The sequence below is a fragment of the Panthera leo genome, chromosome C1, assembly GCF_018350215.1.
Source record: "Panthera leo isolate Ple1 chromosome C1, P.leo_Ple1_pat1.1, whole genome shotgun sequence".
NCBI lineage: Eukaryota > Metazoa > Chordata > Mammalia > Carnivora > Felidae > Panthera > Panthera leo.
This window is the reverse complement of record NC_056686.1, coordinates 24,199,451-24,215,823: the sequence shown is the minus strand read 5'-3', so window position 1 is coordinate 24,215,823 and position 16,373 is coordinate 24,199,451. Positions and strand designations below refer to the sequence as shown.

At 52.3% G+C, this 16,373-nt stretch overlaps 1 protein-coding gene across 4 annotated transcripts; it reads right to left on the bottom strand.

Annotated features, from left to right (window-relative positions):
* Positions 1–239: 239 nt before the first annotated feature.
* TXLNA (taxilin alpha) lies at positions 240–15,290 on the bottom strand. 4 transcript variants are annotated; one of them, XM_042953616.1, is made up of 11 exons: positions 14,899–15,290; positions 14,214–14,423; positions 13,253–13,591; positions 11,714–11,805; positions 8,181–8,351; positions 6,625–6,819; positions 5,878–5,997; positions 5,569–5,643; positions 4,974–5,066; positions 4,466–4,561; positions 240–3,748 (listed from the first exon to the last, which is right to left on the bottom strand). In XM_042953616.1, exons 1-11 carry the CDS (start codon positions 15,239–15,241, stop codon positions 3,422–3,424), a joined length of 2,061 nt encoding a protein of 686 aa, XP_042809550.1. In that variant the 5' UTR covers positions 15,242–15,290; the 3' UTR covers positions 240–3,421. The 4 variants fall into 4 exon arrangements, with proteins under 4 accessions (XP_042809550.1, XP_042809552.1, XP_042809553.1 ...); XM_042953618.1 differs by having other exon boundaries at positions 15,011–15,096; XM_042953619.1 differs by having other exon boundaries at positions 14,909–14,957.
* Between the last annotated feature and the right edge of the window lie 1,083 nt (positions 15,291–16,373).

Sequence of the window (16,373 nt, the reverse complement as noted above, 5' to 3'; positions counted from 1 at the left end):
ACTTGAATGAAAAATATCTGATCCTTCTATGGATATGAGCATCATGCCAACTTTGGCAATGGCTTTGCTTGGGCAGCTCAAATGCATTAGCCCATGGTAATTCCTGGAAGGCAGCCAGAGGGGTGCTCTGGAAGATGCACGAAAGCTGGGCACAGCCAGAAGCTTTGCAGTAGAGCCAGACAAGTCAGTGCCGGCTAGATGGATCCAGAAGCACCAATGACCACAAAGGTCAAAAGAGAAACAAGTAAGGCAACAGACTCTTTATTTAATGTGGTTTAAAATACATCAAAATCAAGTCCCTGGCTGTTGTGAATACCAAAAGGAGACAAAGAGGCTGTCAGCACAGCTTTAAAACAAATCTGGGCGGCCAGGTTGAGCCACATGGGAAGCAGTTACAGGGACAGAAGGCAGCACCCCTCCCCCAGGCAGATACCTGGCTGTCCCTGGGGTGACCACCTCTGTGCTGCAAAGGTGGGAGGGCTGGAGCCACAGCTGGATAATCCACTCAGCAGGCCTTGACCCTCCCCAAAGCCATGAGGGCAGTTCGACTGGCCTCTTGGTCAGCCCTCAGCAGGGCCACGGTGATGGGGGCGGAGGAATGGAAATAACCATCTTTACAGACAGAACATTCTCCTACAGAAAGTGCCTGAGCTCAGCCCATGGTCTGAAAGCCTCATGGAAAACAAATTATAACAAAGTGCTGCCGAAACCTCTTCACAATCTGGTGTATGTGAGGCTCTCAGCTGGACAAGGTCCTGAACACAAATTACCGTCAGTAGGGACAAGGGCTCAAGGCTGTGAGCCTCGCCGGCTCTGGTCCCCTGGAGGAAAAGCTAGCAACTGAAGAATCCAACACAGCACTTGGTCCTAAAACTGAGGTCACGTGCACGCGACCTGCCCTGGTGAGGAAGGCACTGGCCTTCATTCAGACAGGCCACCTTCCCCACATCTGGCCCAGGCTCCTGGCTGGTGAGGGCAGCACCCAGGTACCTGGGTTGACTTTGGAAAGCAGAACAAACAGAGCAGCTGTAGTGATTGGTGTGATGTGGTCAACGGAGAGGAAGAGAGAAAATGGGATTCCCATCTATAGCTTGGTCTGGATACCGAGACATGGCTGGAGCTGAGAGCAAAGGTTTGACTTGCCCAGGACCTAGATTTTGGACCTGGGAAGACGAGCTGGGGCCACACCGTAGCTCACCATAGCCCCACAGTAGTTAGACTGGGTCTCAGAGGGCTACTGTGCTGCACAGTCATGATTCCCCACCACCACACTGGGCTCCAACAGCTCCCCGCCCCCCACCCCCCGCCCGACCCCATAGGCTCTACGAGGTAGCTGAAGCAAGGGAGGCAATCACATGGGCTACTGCAGGCCTCCTGCTATTTAAAGCAGGCAGGCGGAAGCTTCTGCCTCTTCCCTGTGCTTCCAGAACCCAGCAAACCCTGTATGGGGTTGGCAGTTCTTGTGTGTCTCAGCCTGACACAGGCATTGTTGGAAGAAGGCCTTATTGGGGCAGGAAAAGGCATATCCAGGGACCATTCCAGACACAGGAATTTCAGAGGGAAAGATCTCAGGAACATTTCTCCACAGGAGGGAAGAAGCTCAGCCAGGGATGGCAAGTAAGTCTCAACACTTCTACTGGCTGCTGGGGGAATCTTGGTTAATGAGGATATTCCAGAGGTTAGTGGAAAACACTCTAGGCCAATTAGTGGTATCTGCCATGGGGGGCAGAGGGACAATGGTGTGCCATTCATTTGCCATCTCTGTTCGAGGTCATAACATGATTCAGGAGTACTTAACACTCTTCATGAACCTATTTATGTGATGGACTGAAGTAAAAGGTGTGGAGAGTGAGCTGGTCGTGCAAGATGAAGGGACCTGAAGGATAATGAACCAGCTTTAAGGAAATCCAGCAAAAAAAGCTCTATGACCCTGTGCCTCCCTCAGCTGCACCGAAGCCAAGGCCTGGCTAGAGGTGGGATCTAGAACCTCAAGCCCAGCAGAGCCCAGCCTCTGGGTCTGAGACTCGTTCTGTTGTTCCAGAAAATTGCTCTGCACAGACCGGCTAGTGCCCTGGCAAGTGTGCAACCAGCAGAACTTTCAGTCTAGAGTAGCAAGTTTGGGGGGCAGGGACCAGACACAAATATTTGCAGCCACCTGTGGATTTCTGAGGCTCAGCTGTCAAGTCTCACTCTATCCCTTAGCTATCAGACAAGAGCTGGGAGGTGGAATGTCAAGGGGGACATACTTCAGCTCTTATTCCTTGGGCAATGGAACCAGGGCAAATCTCAAGGATTGCACATTAGGGATGGGGTCAGAAGCAAAAACAGATTCATAAAAGCCAAAGGGACAGTTGGGCACGGGGCCCAGCAACTTCCACATGGAGACAGTAGTGATGGGAATCAGCGGTGGCCTCCCAGGATTGAAACACAAAGGCAAGCTTGTGGCAAAACCATTAGATGCCCTTTCCTTTCTCCTACCACAAACAATCTGGTTTCACCAAACAGGAAACCTCAGCACCAACGTGGCAAAGGTACCAGGTCGGATGGTGAGGGTGGTGGCACTGGAGACCCAACTGCTCCAGGACCCCTCCTCCTCCCTCAGATCAACACACACACTGTCATGTGCAAAACAAAAAAACAAAAAACAAAAACCTTCAGAAAGCATCCTTTGGGTGATCTCTTGTCAATCATTTGTGCAGGCTAGAGAGGCACCTGTGAATGATAAGGCTACTGAGAAGCATCACTGGCCTGGTCCTGGCACCACCTGAGGGCAGGGGAAGCGGTGCCCGGGGGCTCCCTAACAGTGTACCAGCCCACAGCAACTTTCCCCTGGTCCCCCGTCCGAGGCAGGACAGCAGCTGGATCCCTGGCTGTGCGGGCCCTGCCAGGGCTCTGCCCGGGGACCCCTTCTCCAGGTTGAGAAGCAAAGGAACTTCCAGGGGAGCTAGGAGAGCCAGGACTGCCCAAGCCCGGCTAACAAGGGAAACACGGTCAAGGCCTGAGTGTGTCACTTGTCACGAGCCCTGAAGGGCAGGTCTAGGGAGGGGTCTAAGCCTCAAATCAGGCAGGGGAATGCTCAAGTCACTTGTCCTGCCAGCTCACTGTGACAGCAGCTACAGATGACAGCTCTTTTTTAAGACTCTCGAGCTCCTAGAAGAGCCAGTGACTTCACCTGTACACACCCCCACCTCCAGTGCAAGCCCACTTTACACTTACAGATAGAAATGTAGGAGGCCTTGCACATATGCCGTATGTATGTAAAACTGACCCACAAAATCCAAAACTGCGAAGTGTCAGATGCCAGCCAGGTCAGAGCACCCTGGGCCTCAGCACTGGACTGCTTGGCAGCGGGAGCCTTGCATGGGCCAGGCCTGGCTGGGCGGCTTGCTCCCTTCCCAGCATGCCCCCCGTGCCAGGCTCCCTAGGCGGTGGTGGAGGTGGGCTCCTGGCGCCCTGCTTGGCCGAGTGTTTCTGTGCTTGGTGCTCCAGGGCAGCAAGGAGCTTCTGTGGCCCTTGGGGAGCTAGGTGACTGAGCCCCAGGCCCTTCACCACCGTGCTCCTTGGAGGCAGCTGGAGCCTCTGGCCTTTGCTCAGGGCCACCATCAGTGAGGGAGCCCTGGCCACCAGCACTCAGGTCCTGTACCCTTTTGTTCAGGTCATTGCGTTCTGTCTGCAGCGCCCGGCACAGCTTCTCCAGCCTCTGGATTTTTACCTGCAGGCCCTCCAGCTCCTTGTCCCGGAGTGTTTTCTAGGGGGAGAAATGGAGCCTTTAGTGCCATGCCATCAAACCCCCATGCAACAGTACCTCTTGGTAGAAAACATCCACACTTTAATGATGCTGGGAGCAGACCGGAGTCAAAAGCTGGTCCCTTCCTAGGAAAACAGCCCTGGTGTGATGCGAAGACGTGGCTGTAGGTAGGGGGCAGTGTGGTGCAGAGAGGGGGCATGACAGTGTGTTTCTCCATTTATCCACCAGATGACCTTGGCAAAGTTAAGACTTGGCTTTTGAGCCTACTCCCTTATCTGTTAAAATGGACTACTAACACCAACCTCACAGATCTTGAGAAGATTCGATGAACAGGCATTATCTAAATCATTCAGGAGGGTCTGGCATACGTAGCTACTCCAGCAGTCAGTTCCCTTCTCCTACATCTCAATCCACGAAATCAAAGTAGCTGAACTACTCTGCACATAAACTGTGTCCATCATTGTAGCCCTTAGTTTTTCCGTCCCTGTGTTTCTTTCTTCCATTTGTTCTCTTTGCTTCTACTGCAGACCCGCTACTGGGCTCACCGTCTCCCACAGGGAAACGGCTGGCAGTGCCTTTGGACTTGGACAGATGGACACGTGAGTCCCAGCTTCACCTCGTGCCAGCTGCAGGACTTACTGGTCAAAGTAGAGGAAAGGGCCGAACACTCAAAAACTGCACCCGCCTCCCCCCAGCGGCAGAGCACACTCAGCCCACCTCCTCGGCCATCTCAAGCAGGGCCTTGTTGCTGCTCTCCCACCGGGACCGATACATGGTGGTTTCTTTCTCCAGCTTCTTGATCTTCTTAGTCATCTGGGTTATGGGGCAGACAGAAGGAAATGGTCAGGGGCCAGACTGTCTACGCATCTGTGTCTCCAAGGTGGGGAACAGTCCTGAGGGAGCAAGGCATTACAGGGCAGAGTCGGTGCCTTTGGTGCCACACCAGGACATCTCAAGTTAAGTGCCACCACCAACAACAGAAAATGACAAGGCTGCCCCTTCCCCTCGGACAACCTGAAGGATGCACATATCAGTGATGCTTGAGGGGGCGGAAAGGTTCTGATGCCTCCTTACAGCCCACCTTTGCTGACAATCACACTGTTACTGTAAACAGCTCCCCACACAAAGCACCCCAGGGGCTGGGGCTTCCTGACGATAGGCCCAGTGCTCAATTCTGAATGAAGCAACTTGTGCCCTGGAGCCTATGCAGTCTGGACACTGTTACCTTTTCCATCTCCTGCTTGAATGTGGTGAACACCTCACTGCTTTTGGAAAGAGTATTCTGGAACTCTTCAAACTTCTCCGTGTACAGGGCAAGCTGGGTGAAAAAGAAGTCCAAAGATTAGGCTTCTCCGGGGGGCACTTCTGGTTAACACGGTCAGACCCACGCTCGGACCTCTGACCTGACAATTCTATTGAGGTACCCTTTTTCTTTAAAGCAAAAAACTGTGTATCTGGAAGGACAGAATCCAAGATGCTAAGCCTGGAAAGCAGGATTTATGCTGCCTTACGTTTTGCCTTTATGTTTGTTTTCAAACTTTCCTTCGGAAATTAAGTACAACTTATGTAGTTAAAAACAACCATCGCATCGCTGCCTCCTCAAAAGTAGCACACGCTTCCAACTAGGAACGAGGTCCTTCAAGCTCACCTAGCCACCTGGTCACCACCACAGGTGCCTGGCGGGTCCAGAGGGAACAAAGGCTCAGCAAGGTCACACAGCAGTCAAAGTGGTCCTAGAACGAGGGTCCTATTTCCCTCCCCCAGGATGGATCCCAGCGAGGGGCCTCAGACGCACAGGGTCAGGACACACACGGTCTCACCTGCTGCTTCAGGTGGGTCTCCTGCTGCTTCATCAGCTCACACATCCTCTGGGATTCCACTGCCTCTTTGAGGAGCTGTTTCCAAGACAGGACCCCGGATCCTGTCAGAAACCCCTAGGGGCTGTTTGGCCTTTTTAAGCCACAGGCCCCAGAGCCCGCCGAGGCTTCCTGCTCTCAGACTGCTATCTGAGGGAAAAGTGTCCTGGTCTGGCCAGGCGGCAGCCTCTCCCTTACCAGCTTAACTATGAGCCGAGCTGGAACCCAACCCACCTCATCCCAGACCCTCCACCCCCGGGGCCCGAGCCTCACAAAATCCTTCTCCCGCTGGTGCCTCTCCTCGGCCTCCTTCAGCATCTCCTGGGCCTGCTGGAGCTTGGCGTCCACCAGCTGCTGCTGCAGGTCCTTGTGTTTGAAGACTTTGTCGATGTGCTGCAGGAAAGCACGGTGGGAGGGCCACCGGTCAGCGGCGCCCTTTCTCAGGGAGGCCTGGCGGCTGCAGGGACATCCCATCTGCAGAGCCGAGGGTCTCCTGCCCATCCTCCCATCTCGCTCTGACTCCCGCGTCTACCATAGCACGTGGGCCCCAGATCCCCGGAAGACCTACTTCCCAACCTCACCTTGTTTCTCTCCAGTCAGTCCTGGGTGTGCACAGGGATGAAATCGGCTCCCAGGAAGCCAAGAAATGAACACCCTCAAACCTCCAGCCCCGAGAGTTCACTCCGCTGGGCTAACAACCCTCCCTTTTGTGGCCCGACTCCCTTGCAGATGGGAAGAAAGGACAGAAATGACACCTCCACCAACACAACAGCTTAGCTCAGTTGGCAAAGACCCGCCCCAAGACGCGCACGTTTCGAGGAGTGGCAGTCCTAACTGCCGGAGGAGCCCTGGGAGCCGGGACCAGGCGAGAGGGCAGGAACGGAGAGAAGGTGATGGACTCAAGTACTACTTCAGAGGTCAAAGCAACGGACAAAAAGGGACGTGGGGATTTTATACGCTTTTTGGGCAGCGAAGGAGAGGTGGCTTGGAGACGGGTGATGGCTGTGAGGGACGCCTCACCTCCTCCCGCAGTTCATACTGCTCGATCAGCTTCTTGAGCCTCTCGGCCAGCTCCATGTTCTCCTGGCGGAGCTTGGAATTGCGCTCATTGTGCTGCTCCATCTGCAGCTGGATGTCATTGAGTGTCACCTGGAAGTGTGAGGTCACCTCCTTGCGTTTCTCCTCTTCTTCCCGGGCCCGCTGCACACCTTCTTCCTGGGCAGAGAAGTCAGCCCCGGCTTCATCACCCGCTGCTCCCCAGCCAGCAATGGTCTGTACCCACAACCCCCCCCGCTCTCCAAGTCAGGAGCAGCCAGGTTCCAAGAAGTCATGCAAAAAGGGCTCCTAACGAACCCCTCTGTCTATCAGGTGACATCAAGTGAGAGATTCTCTTCCTAGAAAAACGCAGGCATACACGTAACTGCCATTCTAAAGCAGCCTAGATCTCCCGAAGCCCTTTCTTCCACACCTCAGGTTAAGAAGTCTTAATTTTTGTGCTTTCATCTCTCCCCTCCCCACCCCCAACCAACTCAAATGCAGTGATCCCAGGGTTGGCTAGACTGCGCAGAATCAGGCACGCAGACATATTGGCAGGAAGGCCATCTGGCTAAACCATTGACGTTTACAACGTGCATGCTCTTTGACCCAGACATTTCACTTCTGAGACTTATCCTATGGATAAATTCTATATAATTAGCCAGGGATATATGTAACAAGAATTTTCACTTTGCTCTACTAATGTAATAGTGAAAAGTTAGAAAAAACCCCAGCGATTCCTTAACTAAGGCACTGACGAAATACAGTATATCCATACAACAGTGCTGTTAAAAATGAGTTACTCCTAAATTGATAAGGAAAGAGGCATTCATTATGCAAAGTGACAAAACGAAACAGAATATGAAACAATAGAAGTATAGCTATTTCATTTAGAAATCCTATATAAGACTACATACGTGTTCAGAAAAGTCTAAAGTCTGTAGGTAAACTTACATGTAAGTAGTTACTTCCCAGCAGTTTCTGCGGGACACTGGGGTTGAGGAGGGTGGGCAACTGTCACCTTTGTTATACTTTTGTCACCTCTGAATCTCTCACATCAAGTTTATGTTAAAGTTGAAATGTTTTCAAAGACAAACTAAAAATGAGCAAAACAAGTTGCAAACTACCACATATCTGCCAACCCAAATCTGTGAGGGACAAAGGATTCACATAAAAACCGCCCCCAGAGGTCACAGCAGTGACTAGGCTCTGACCACATGAACCTCCTCCTAGGAGAGGCAGAACCGGGAGAAAAGAGCCAGCATCCGGGACTGCTGGAATCTGCAAGAGGAGCCAGCCGGCAGTGCAGGGCCCCGGCCTCCCTGCGAACTGCTAGGGAACGGAGCGGTGCTGAAGCCCTGCGTCCTGGGCTCCCCCAGCACCTCGGCCCTCACCTTACGGGATACTAGTCCAGGTCAAGTGGTGACTAGATGCTCTAAGGTTAGGGCGCCGCTGGGCACATCTAGTTCTCTGCTCCAAGCCCGCGCTACTTGCTGAGGGCAAAGCCCATCAGAGAGGAGCTGGGGGCGGGGGGTGCCCACCTTGAGGGAGCGGTTGTGGCGCTGCAGCTCGCGGCACAGGCTCTCCAGCTTGCTGCGGGCCAGCACGGCCTTGCTGTGCTCCCCACGCAGGTGGTCCTTCTCCTGCACCAGCTGGCTCTGCTTCTTCTGTAGCAGCTTCATCTGCTTCTGGGAGTTCCGATGCTCCTCCAGCTGGGGGCAGGGAGGGCAAGTAAGTGCCCCGTGGGACTCTTCCCAAGGGCCCCTCCCCAACCCCATCTCCCGACCCTGGCTGTAACCGCTCCAGCTGGACTTGGTGCGGGAGCTTTACACACTTCGATAAACCCAGAGGCCCCATCTCGAGGACACAGAGACAAGTGCCCAGGACAAGCAGGGGTGCAGATCCCAGTTTCTGTGACTGCTCTGACTCAAGAAACACCTCTCAAGACTCTCAGGCCATTACACTCCCTCAACTCTTGGGACACTCATGCCCTCAGACGAGATCTCCTGCCACCCCCTCCTTGTACTCACTAGACCCATCACTCCCTCTTGCTACCCCGAGACTTAGCACCACTTCTCTCACCACGATTGCTGTTATCATTTTGGTCTTGTATTACGGACAGACCTTAACTTCGTCCTCAGACCCTGTCCTCTCCTCAGATCAGCTTCCCTCCCATGAGCCTATTCAACGCAGCTACAGTGTGACTCAGTTATGTAATTATAGTTTTTCTAGTGGCTACAATAAAAAGGTAAAAAGTAGGGGCGCCTGGGTGGCTCAATCGGTTAAGTGTCCGACTTTGGTTCAGGCCATGATCTCATGGTTCATGAGTTTGAGCCCCGTGTTGGGCTCTTTGCTGACAGCTCGGAGCCTGGCGCCTGTTTCGGTCTGTGTCCCCCTCTCTCTCTGCCCCTCTCCTGCTCACACCGTGTCTCTCTCTCTCTCTCCCAAAAATGAATAAATGTTAAAAAAAAAAAAAAATTAAAAAGGTAAAAAGTAGATGAAATTAACATTAGTAAAATATTTATTTAATCTAATACCTGAATATTTTAATTTCAACCTGCGATCAATGCAAAACACTGGAGATACTTAATTCTTCCCCTTTCCTCAGGTGTTTCAAAACTGATGTGTATCTTACAATACTTACAACACATCCAAACTCAGACGAGGCGTACTTCAATTGGCCAGTGCTTACTGTCCTGGACAGTCAGGTCTAGACTTTGTCATTACCCAGAAGCACATGCACCTCCCTTATCTCATCCCAGGGCAGGACCAACTATAACCTATCATTCTAGCTCATTCCAATATCTGTGGACCCAGAAATTCTACCATACTGGACCTCCAACTCAATGACCCAACCATCCTTTCACTTTCCTTGAACCTTCTTTACTTTATGTATAAAACATGTATAATAATAGAAGTGTATTTTGAGAGAGAGAAAGAGTGTGTGTGCATGCATGTGTGAGCACGAGAGAGGCAGAGAGAGAGGGAGGGAGGGAGAGAATTTTAATCAGGCTCCACACTCAGCCTGCCACAGGGCTCAATCCAACAGCCTTGGGATCATGACCTGAGCCAAAATCAATGCTTAACCAACTGAGCCACCCAGGGGCCCCAAACCCTCCTTTAAATGACCACCGACCTTCTCACCTGGCTTAGATTTCTTACATCCTCAACTCTCTTGCCCCCTTTTCCTGATAAACCCCAACCCTGATATATCAACCTTCTGAGTCCTCTGCACTGGCACTGAACCAGCCCTGCCTGAAGAATTGCACTTTAAATTTGTGACCACCCCTCTGGGGAAGACCCTCGTCTGCCTTGGAGCCCAACTACATCCCTCCTGTCACTCACACTCCTCTTCCAGACAACTACTTCTTTTCTTTTTTAAATATTTATTGTTGAGAGACAGAGAGAGCACAAGCAGAGGAGAAGCAGAGAGAGAGGGAGACACAGAATCCGAAGCAGGCTCCAGGCTCCAACTGTCAGCATAGACGTGGGGCCTGAACCCACCCACTGTGAGATCGTGACCTGAGCCAAAGTCAGACACTTAACAGACTGAGCCACCCAGATGCCCCCAGACAACTATCTCCTCCTCCTTTTCACCTCTCCTCAGCCCCAGCAGGGAGATCCCATCTCCCTGGGAACAGAAGCAACCAGACGGGGTGGCACAAGCTACACGCCTGCCCATCCACCTCCACCTGCTCTCTCCTCCAGTCACCGGGCCCCAGCCGTGCTTCCCACCACAGCCGACCCTCTCCTCATGCTCTGGCCCTTACCTCCTCGTCTACTTGAGAACATCACCCTAGTGACTCAGCTCCTCCTCTCTGGCTTCATAAAGTGTTCCCTAGCTGGCTCATTCTGAAGGGGTGCTATCTTTTTCGTACCTTGTCCTTTATTTAGTGGTTATAATAACCCCAGTAGGCAGATGCGATTTTCCCCATTTTACAAATGAGACCACTTCTCTATAGAATTCCAGGTAATAAATGTAAATGGAATGAAAGAATTTAAAAATAAGTAGTTAGGCAATGACCCTCAGTGGATGAATCCGTTCACTCAAATTCTTTTTTTTTTTTTTTTTTTTAAATTTTTTTTCCAACGTTTTTTATTTATTTTTGGGACAGAGAGAGACAGAGCATGAACAGGGGAGGGGCAGAGAGAGAGGGAGACACAGAATCGGAAACAGGCTCCAGGCTCCGAGCCATCAGCCCAGAGCCTGACGCGGGGCTCGAACTCACGGACCGCGAGATCGTGACCTGGCTGAAGTCGGACGCTTAACCGACTGCGCCACCCAGGCGCCCCTGTTCACTCAAATTCTGATGGAAACCTGTCAAGGGAGGAACCTGGCTGGCCCCACCTGAACCCAGTGGACAATCTTCCATCACTGAAAGTGGGAGCAGCACACTCTGTTTCTCTACAGAGGACCATTTATGAAGAGTTCTGATCAAAAGAGCTGAACTCAGATCGGATCAAGCTTCTACAGCTGATTTCCATTTTATCTACAGGAGGTAAAGGGACAAGTTAAATGCTACCACCAAGTGAGAAAGTGAGATACCCTACAGAATAAGTGACCTGCAATAAATCAATGTCATGGGGAAAACAGTGGGCAGTAAGATGAAGACTGTTTTGGAGTAAAAGGAAAAAAAAGTTAAGGACCCAATGTATTAAATAGACCTCCTCTGGCCCGACTGTCACCAAACTGATATTTTAAACAACTGGGGAAATTTGTGTACTAAAGAACATCACATGATTAATGCTAGTCTTGTCAAGTGTGATGACGATGGCACTGTGCGTTTCCATATTTTGGGGAGATGTACGCCGAAGCACACAGGGGTGAGCTGACACGGTGTCTGGCACGGTGGCCAGGAAGCTAGGGCTCGACCACTGGAATGTGAAGCTTCTCCTTACAGTCAGCCTGGAAGAGGCCGGCTGGGACTTGACCCCCCACTTAACAGATGGGGAAAAGACTCAGAGAGGCTGAAGAGCAATTAAGCCACCCACCTGCCCCTGCACCCTCCACCCCATGCCAGGTGGCCTGCTGACTTTCCAAGGCAGGGTGGGTGCAAGAAGGGGGAGAACTGACCAGTTCAGCATACTTCTTGCACAGAGCTGCCAGCTTCTCCTCTGGGGTGCTCAGCGTGTTCAGTGTCTGCATCAGCAACGTGATCTCCTTCCCTGCAAAGCACAGGGAGCAAAAAAATGTACCCCCTTCTCTGGGGGTCTCCCCAGGCCTGGGCCCACACTCTTCCGCAGCCCTCTCTCCTCATACTTTACGCTTCTGTTTGTTGAACTGGCTGCCGACCCGTTAGACCGTGTGTGCTTTATGAGGTTTGCTGCCAACCCAATTCTGCCTATTGCTGTGGTCCCAGTACTGCCCGGTACCGTCCCCAGTGCCCACCTCAGAGGACATACTCAACAAATGCTTAATAAATGAATGACTGAATATATGTGAAGACTCCCTGGTGAACACCAGGGGTGGGACCACAAAAGCTGCCTGCTCTACCAACAGGAGAAAAAAAAATGTCCCATCTGCAAATTACGTGCTACTGTTTCAATGCAAGGAAGGCCCTTATGAAAGAAGGATGCAAAAAGGAAGAGGTCTCCTTGAGAACTACAAAACTCTCTTCAACAGAGGCAGTCAAATAGCGAACTTTATTTATTTTTTCCCTCCCCCACCCCTTCCAGACAGTGAACTTTAAAACACATATACCTTCCAATATTTGACTCCAAGAGTAAGTAACAACAAAAACAAACAAAAAACCTTCTTTCAATCAGGATGACAGGCAGGAGGTGGGGAAGCAGGGACTAAGACACGGATATAATATCACCTAACTTTGATTCTTTAACACACATTAGCCGCCCAACCCTCCAATGACTTCCCCTCACTGTGCCTGAGTCGAGTCTGCCTTCTGTCTCCCTGGAAGGCCGCTGTACATAGCACAGCATCAGGCTCCTGGAGTGTCAACCTTGGGAGGCTCCAAAAGATCGGTGCGGAGACCGCAAAGCACATGTACACAGGCCAAATCCAACCCAAAGACGGGTTTTGTTTGCCTCCTAGCATGTTAGTTGTTAACTGCTAAAACTCCAGAGAAATTTCATGGCTATACTTAGCTTGTAATGTTACATGCTATCAACAAGCTGGGACCAAGTGGCAATCACCTCTTTGGATGAAGTAGGCGATGTCTTGGTCTTCATGGAGCCCTCTGTCTAACTTGGCTTATTTGAGTTTTCAACCCTGGCCTAGTCTAAATCTTATTGTAGACAAGTGAAAACTAAGGACCAGAAGGAGAAAGGTCTTGCCCAAGTTCACAGTGCAGGTTAGAGACAGTGCTGGCTGACATAGGAGCCCACTCAGGCCTCCTACTCTCCATTTTCTCAAAGACAGAGAAAGCAAGCTAGATTTTGGTTCTTACTTCCTTCCAAGGCCAGAAGTCCCTATGCAACGAACAACTCACACACCTCTCTGTACTACGGCCTACAGCCCCAGCTTAGATCAAACTAATGTAACTTGCTGCTCTGGGAAGTAGTTTCCTCTGAATCCTGGCAGAGCAGGTTAGCCCAGGGAATGTTGGGTCCAAACTCCCCACCTTACCAGCCTCACAAGAAGCTGCCCTCTGCTCACCCAGACCCTTGGCTTTCTTCTTCTCCTGTGGCCTTCGGTGATCTCGGTCTCCGACCTCGTCACTTGCTCGGATCTCATCTGTGCCCGGCTCCCCTTTAGAGGTCTCCTTCTCACCATTGACTACTGGGGTCTCTGGCTCAGGCTCCCCATTCCTCGAGGCATAGGTCCGGGACTTGTCTGCATCTTCGGGTTCAGCAGGCTCACCTTGTGCCCCATCCTCACCTGGGCCCCCCTGATTGTTGTCTACACAATATGTACTCAGGATGTCTTCCAGCTGGCGGCTCAGCTCCTCAGAGACATCTCGGAGGGCCCCGGACTGAGCAGTTTTGGCTTGTGCTCCTATAGCAGGGCAGGACAAGGGGCAAAATGAAAAACAAGATGGTTACACCAGCAGTTGGAATTTCCAGGCCCAAACTTACTGGTTTGGGTTAAATGTTGCCCACCTTCTTTAAGCATCAGTTTACTTACCTATAAAATGATACAACTATGTCCAACTATTGCCCAACCATGTGTTTTGTGAGTGTCAAACAAATCAAGGAAATAAAGCATCCAGCACATAGGGCTGGCACACAGCTGGAGCTAAACGTCTAGTACATACCCTTCTCCTCACCGCAAGAATTATTTCTTGCTATTAAAAAAGTTCCAGGAATGGCTCCAATATGAAGAGCAGTTACCCACTGGTGAATGAGGGGTTTCTAACCCGGGTTGGCTGGTTGGGTGTCTTCTTTGGCTGCCCCCTGATTTAATCCTGCCAGAGCCTTCTCTCAAGAGTTCTGTTCCAGTGCATACAGTGGGAGGCGCTATCACCCCCCCACCCTCCCCACTCCGGGAAGCTGTGCGGATCTGGGGGTGGGGGGGGGCGGGTGGCACAGACAGCGGCCAAGGCCTCTGACTCCAGAAGCTACCCTGGCGCACCACAAACTCCTCCCCCTGCCCGCTGGAAAGCAGAGCTGGCACACACCCTCAGTCTTCCCCGGAGCCTGGCTGGAAGAACCTTCGGTTTCTGTCGCAGGAGCCGACTGGCTGGGCCGCCCCTGGGCTCCCTCTGGTCCTGCTTCCGCTTGCCCCGGGTTGCTTTTTGCATTGGAAGTGTTGCCCGACTGCTTGGCAGCCCCATTCTTTTTGTCTTGGTTCTTCATTGTGGTCTGCGGTGTTAGGCTGGGCGCGGATCCTATAGAAACAAACACACTCTCTATTCTCCAGACTTCAATAGTCTTCACAGCCTAGACCCGAGATCCCGGTACCGGGTGCTCAGAGCTTCTTAGAACACGCCGGCCGGCCTTCACGGGAGGGAGCCAACGGTTCTGCCTCTGGCCAGTGAAGGAAGCTCGACGCGCCCAGGCAGGTTTGCAGGACGCCGCTCCAGAAGCGGGGCAGGCGAGGCCTCCTTTCTCGATCGAAGCCGCTTCTCGGCACTACACGACCCCCTCACTGCAGGCCCAGCGCGGGATAGGCTCAGGGCCGGAGACTGACGTGGCGGGACGCTCGATTCCCATCCCTCCCCCGGCCCCCAGGCCCCACGTGGGCCCCCCCGCGCGCGCAGCCACCCACGCCCCGCGCGCCCTCCAGCCGCGCGCACCGCCCGCCAGCGCATGCGCAAAGGCCTCAGCCCTGCCCCCCTCCCCCCCCCCCCCCGCCCCCCGTACCCCGCCTGGCCTGAGTCCTCGCGCGGAATCGGCGTGAGTCCCACCACTGGCCGAGAGCGTTCAGGCCCACAGACCCTCTGGTCGCCTCGTTCCCCCAGACCGCTACACGAACCTCACTGCCGACGTTCCGACAGCTTCGCCCGCTCCGGCCTCGCACCGGAAACCCTGGGCAACCGCTGCCGGCCGAGCCGCCTTCTCCCGCTACAGCCAATCGATTGCCGGCACTCTCGCGGGGCTTGCTGGGAAAGATGAAGCGACGGCGGCCTCTGAGGTGGGGGAGTTGGGAAGGCGGGGGAGGGAAAGGACTACAAGTCCCGCCAGGCGCCGGGGCTGACGCCCCCATCTCCCAAGATGCAATGGAAAGAACTTTAGTCGTAGGAGCCGGATACCCAGGAGGTCTGAAAGGAGCTAGTCATTCTACACGGATACACGAGTCCAGCCCGTTTCTGTCATGCAGAAGTCCAAAGCCCTGCTACTGGCTGTTCTCTCCTGCACGCCCCGACAAGCCTTACCCCCCTTTTGTGAACATCTATGACTAGGAGGAACTCCGAGGACAAGGGATAGAAGGAATTTTGGGCTGGGAATCTGGAGACATGCGTTCCAGTCCTAACTTCATCACTAATTTGCTGTGTGACCAGACAGTCTCTCCCAGGGCCTCATTTTCTGTATTCAAATGAAAACTCTTCATAACTATAGCCTTTCTTTGAGAGCTTACCGTGTGCTTTCCCGTCTACTAGCTTAATCCTCGTAACTACTTATCAAGAACAGTAGTATTTGTTCTTCCCATTTGCATCTGAGGACAGTAAGATAAAAGATAACTTCGTCACATCGTTAATGAGTGGCTCAGGCAGGGATTCAAAAGCAGGAAGTCTGGCACCAGTACCCATTTTAACTACAGTTCAGTACCCTGATTCGTACCCAGGAGAAATAACCACGGCACACTTTCCCTGAGGATGAGTCAAGGTAATTTGTGAAATTATTTCCATCTCTTCTCCATTACTAGCCCTAGTTCTTTGGAAGGGTCTGAGGGGCCTCTGCAAGCAGTTTGGCCACAGCAGATTCCTGAGCCTTTTCTTTGGCCCACCCTCTACAGACAAAATCCCAGTTGCACTGGGCTAAAGGGGGGGGAGAACCCAAACTTTCTCCAAACGTGAGATCAGTTCTTTTTTCAGCTGCCTATAGACAAGAGAAAAACACCCAACAACCCACGTGCCTGGAATTTAATGCCTAAATGGTTTGACTTTTGTTTCCAGCCAATTCTGTCCATGCCCTCTGCCTTTTTTGCTTCCAGTATACTCTTAATCTTTCCAGGATTTCCCAGTTTTTGCAGGTGCTGTTCCAGCTTTCAAAATGCCCTTCTGGCAAAAACAGTATTTTTAGGCCCAGCACAAAGGCCACTTCAGAGCCTTCCTAGTGCTCTGCAGTCTGTCACAGCTCCTCGGTCTGGATAGAGCTCTGTAACAGCATAGTAATGG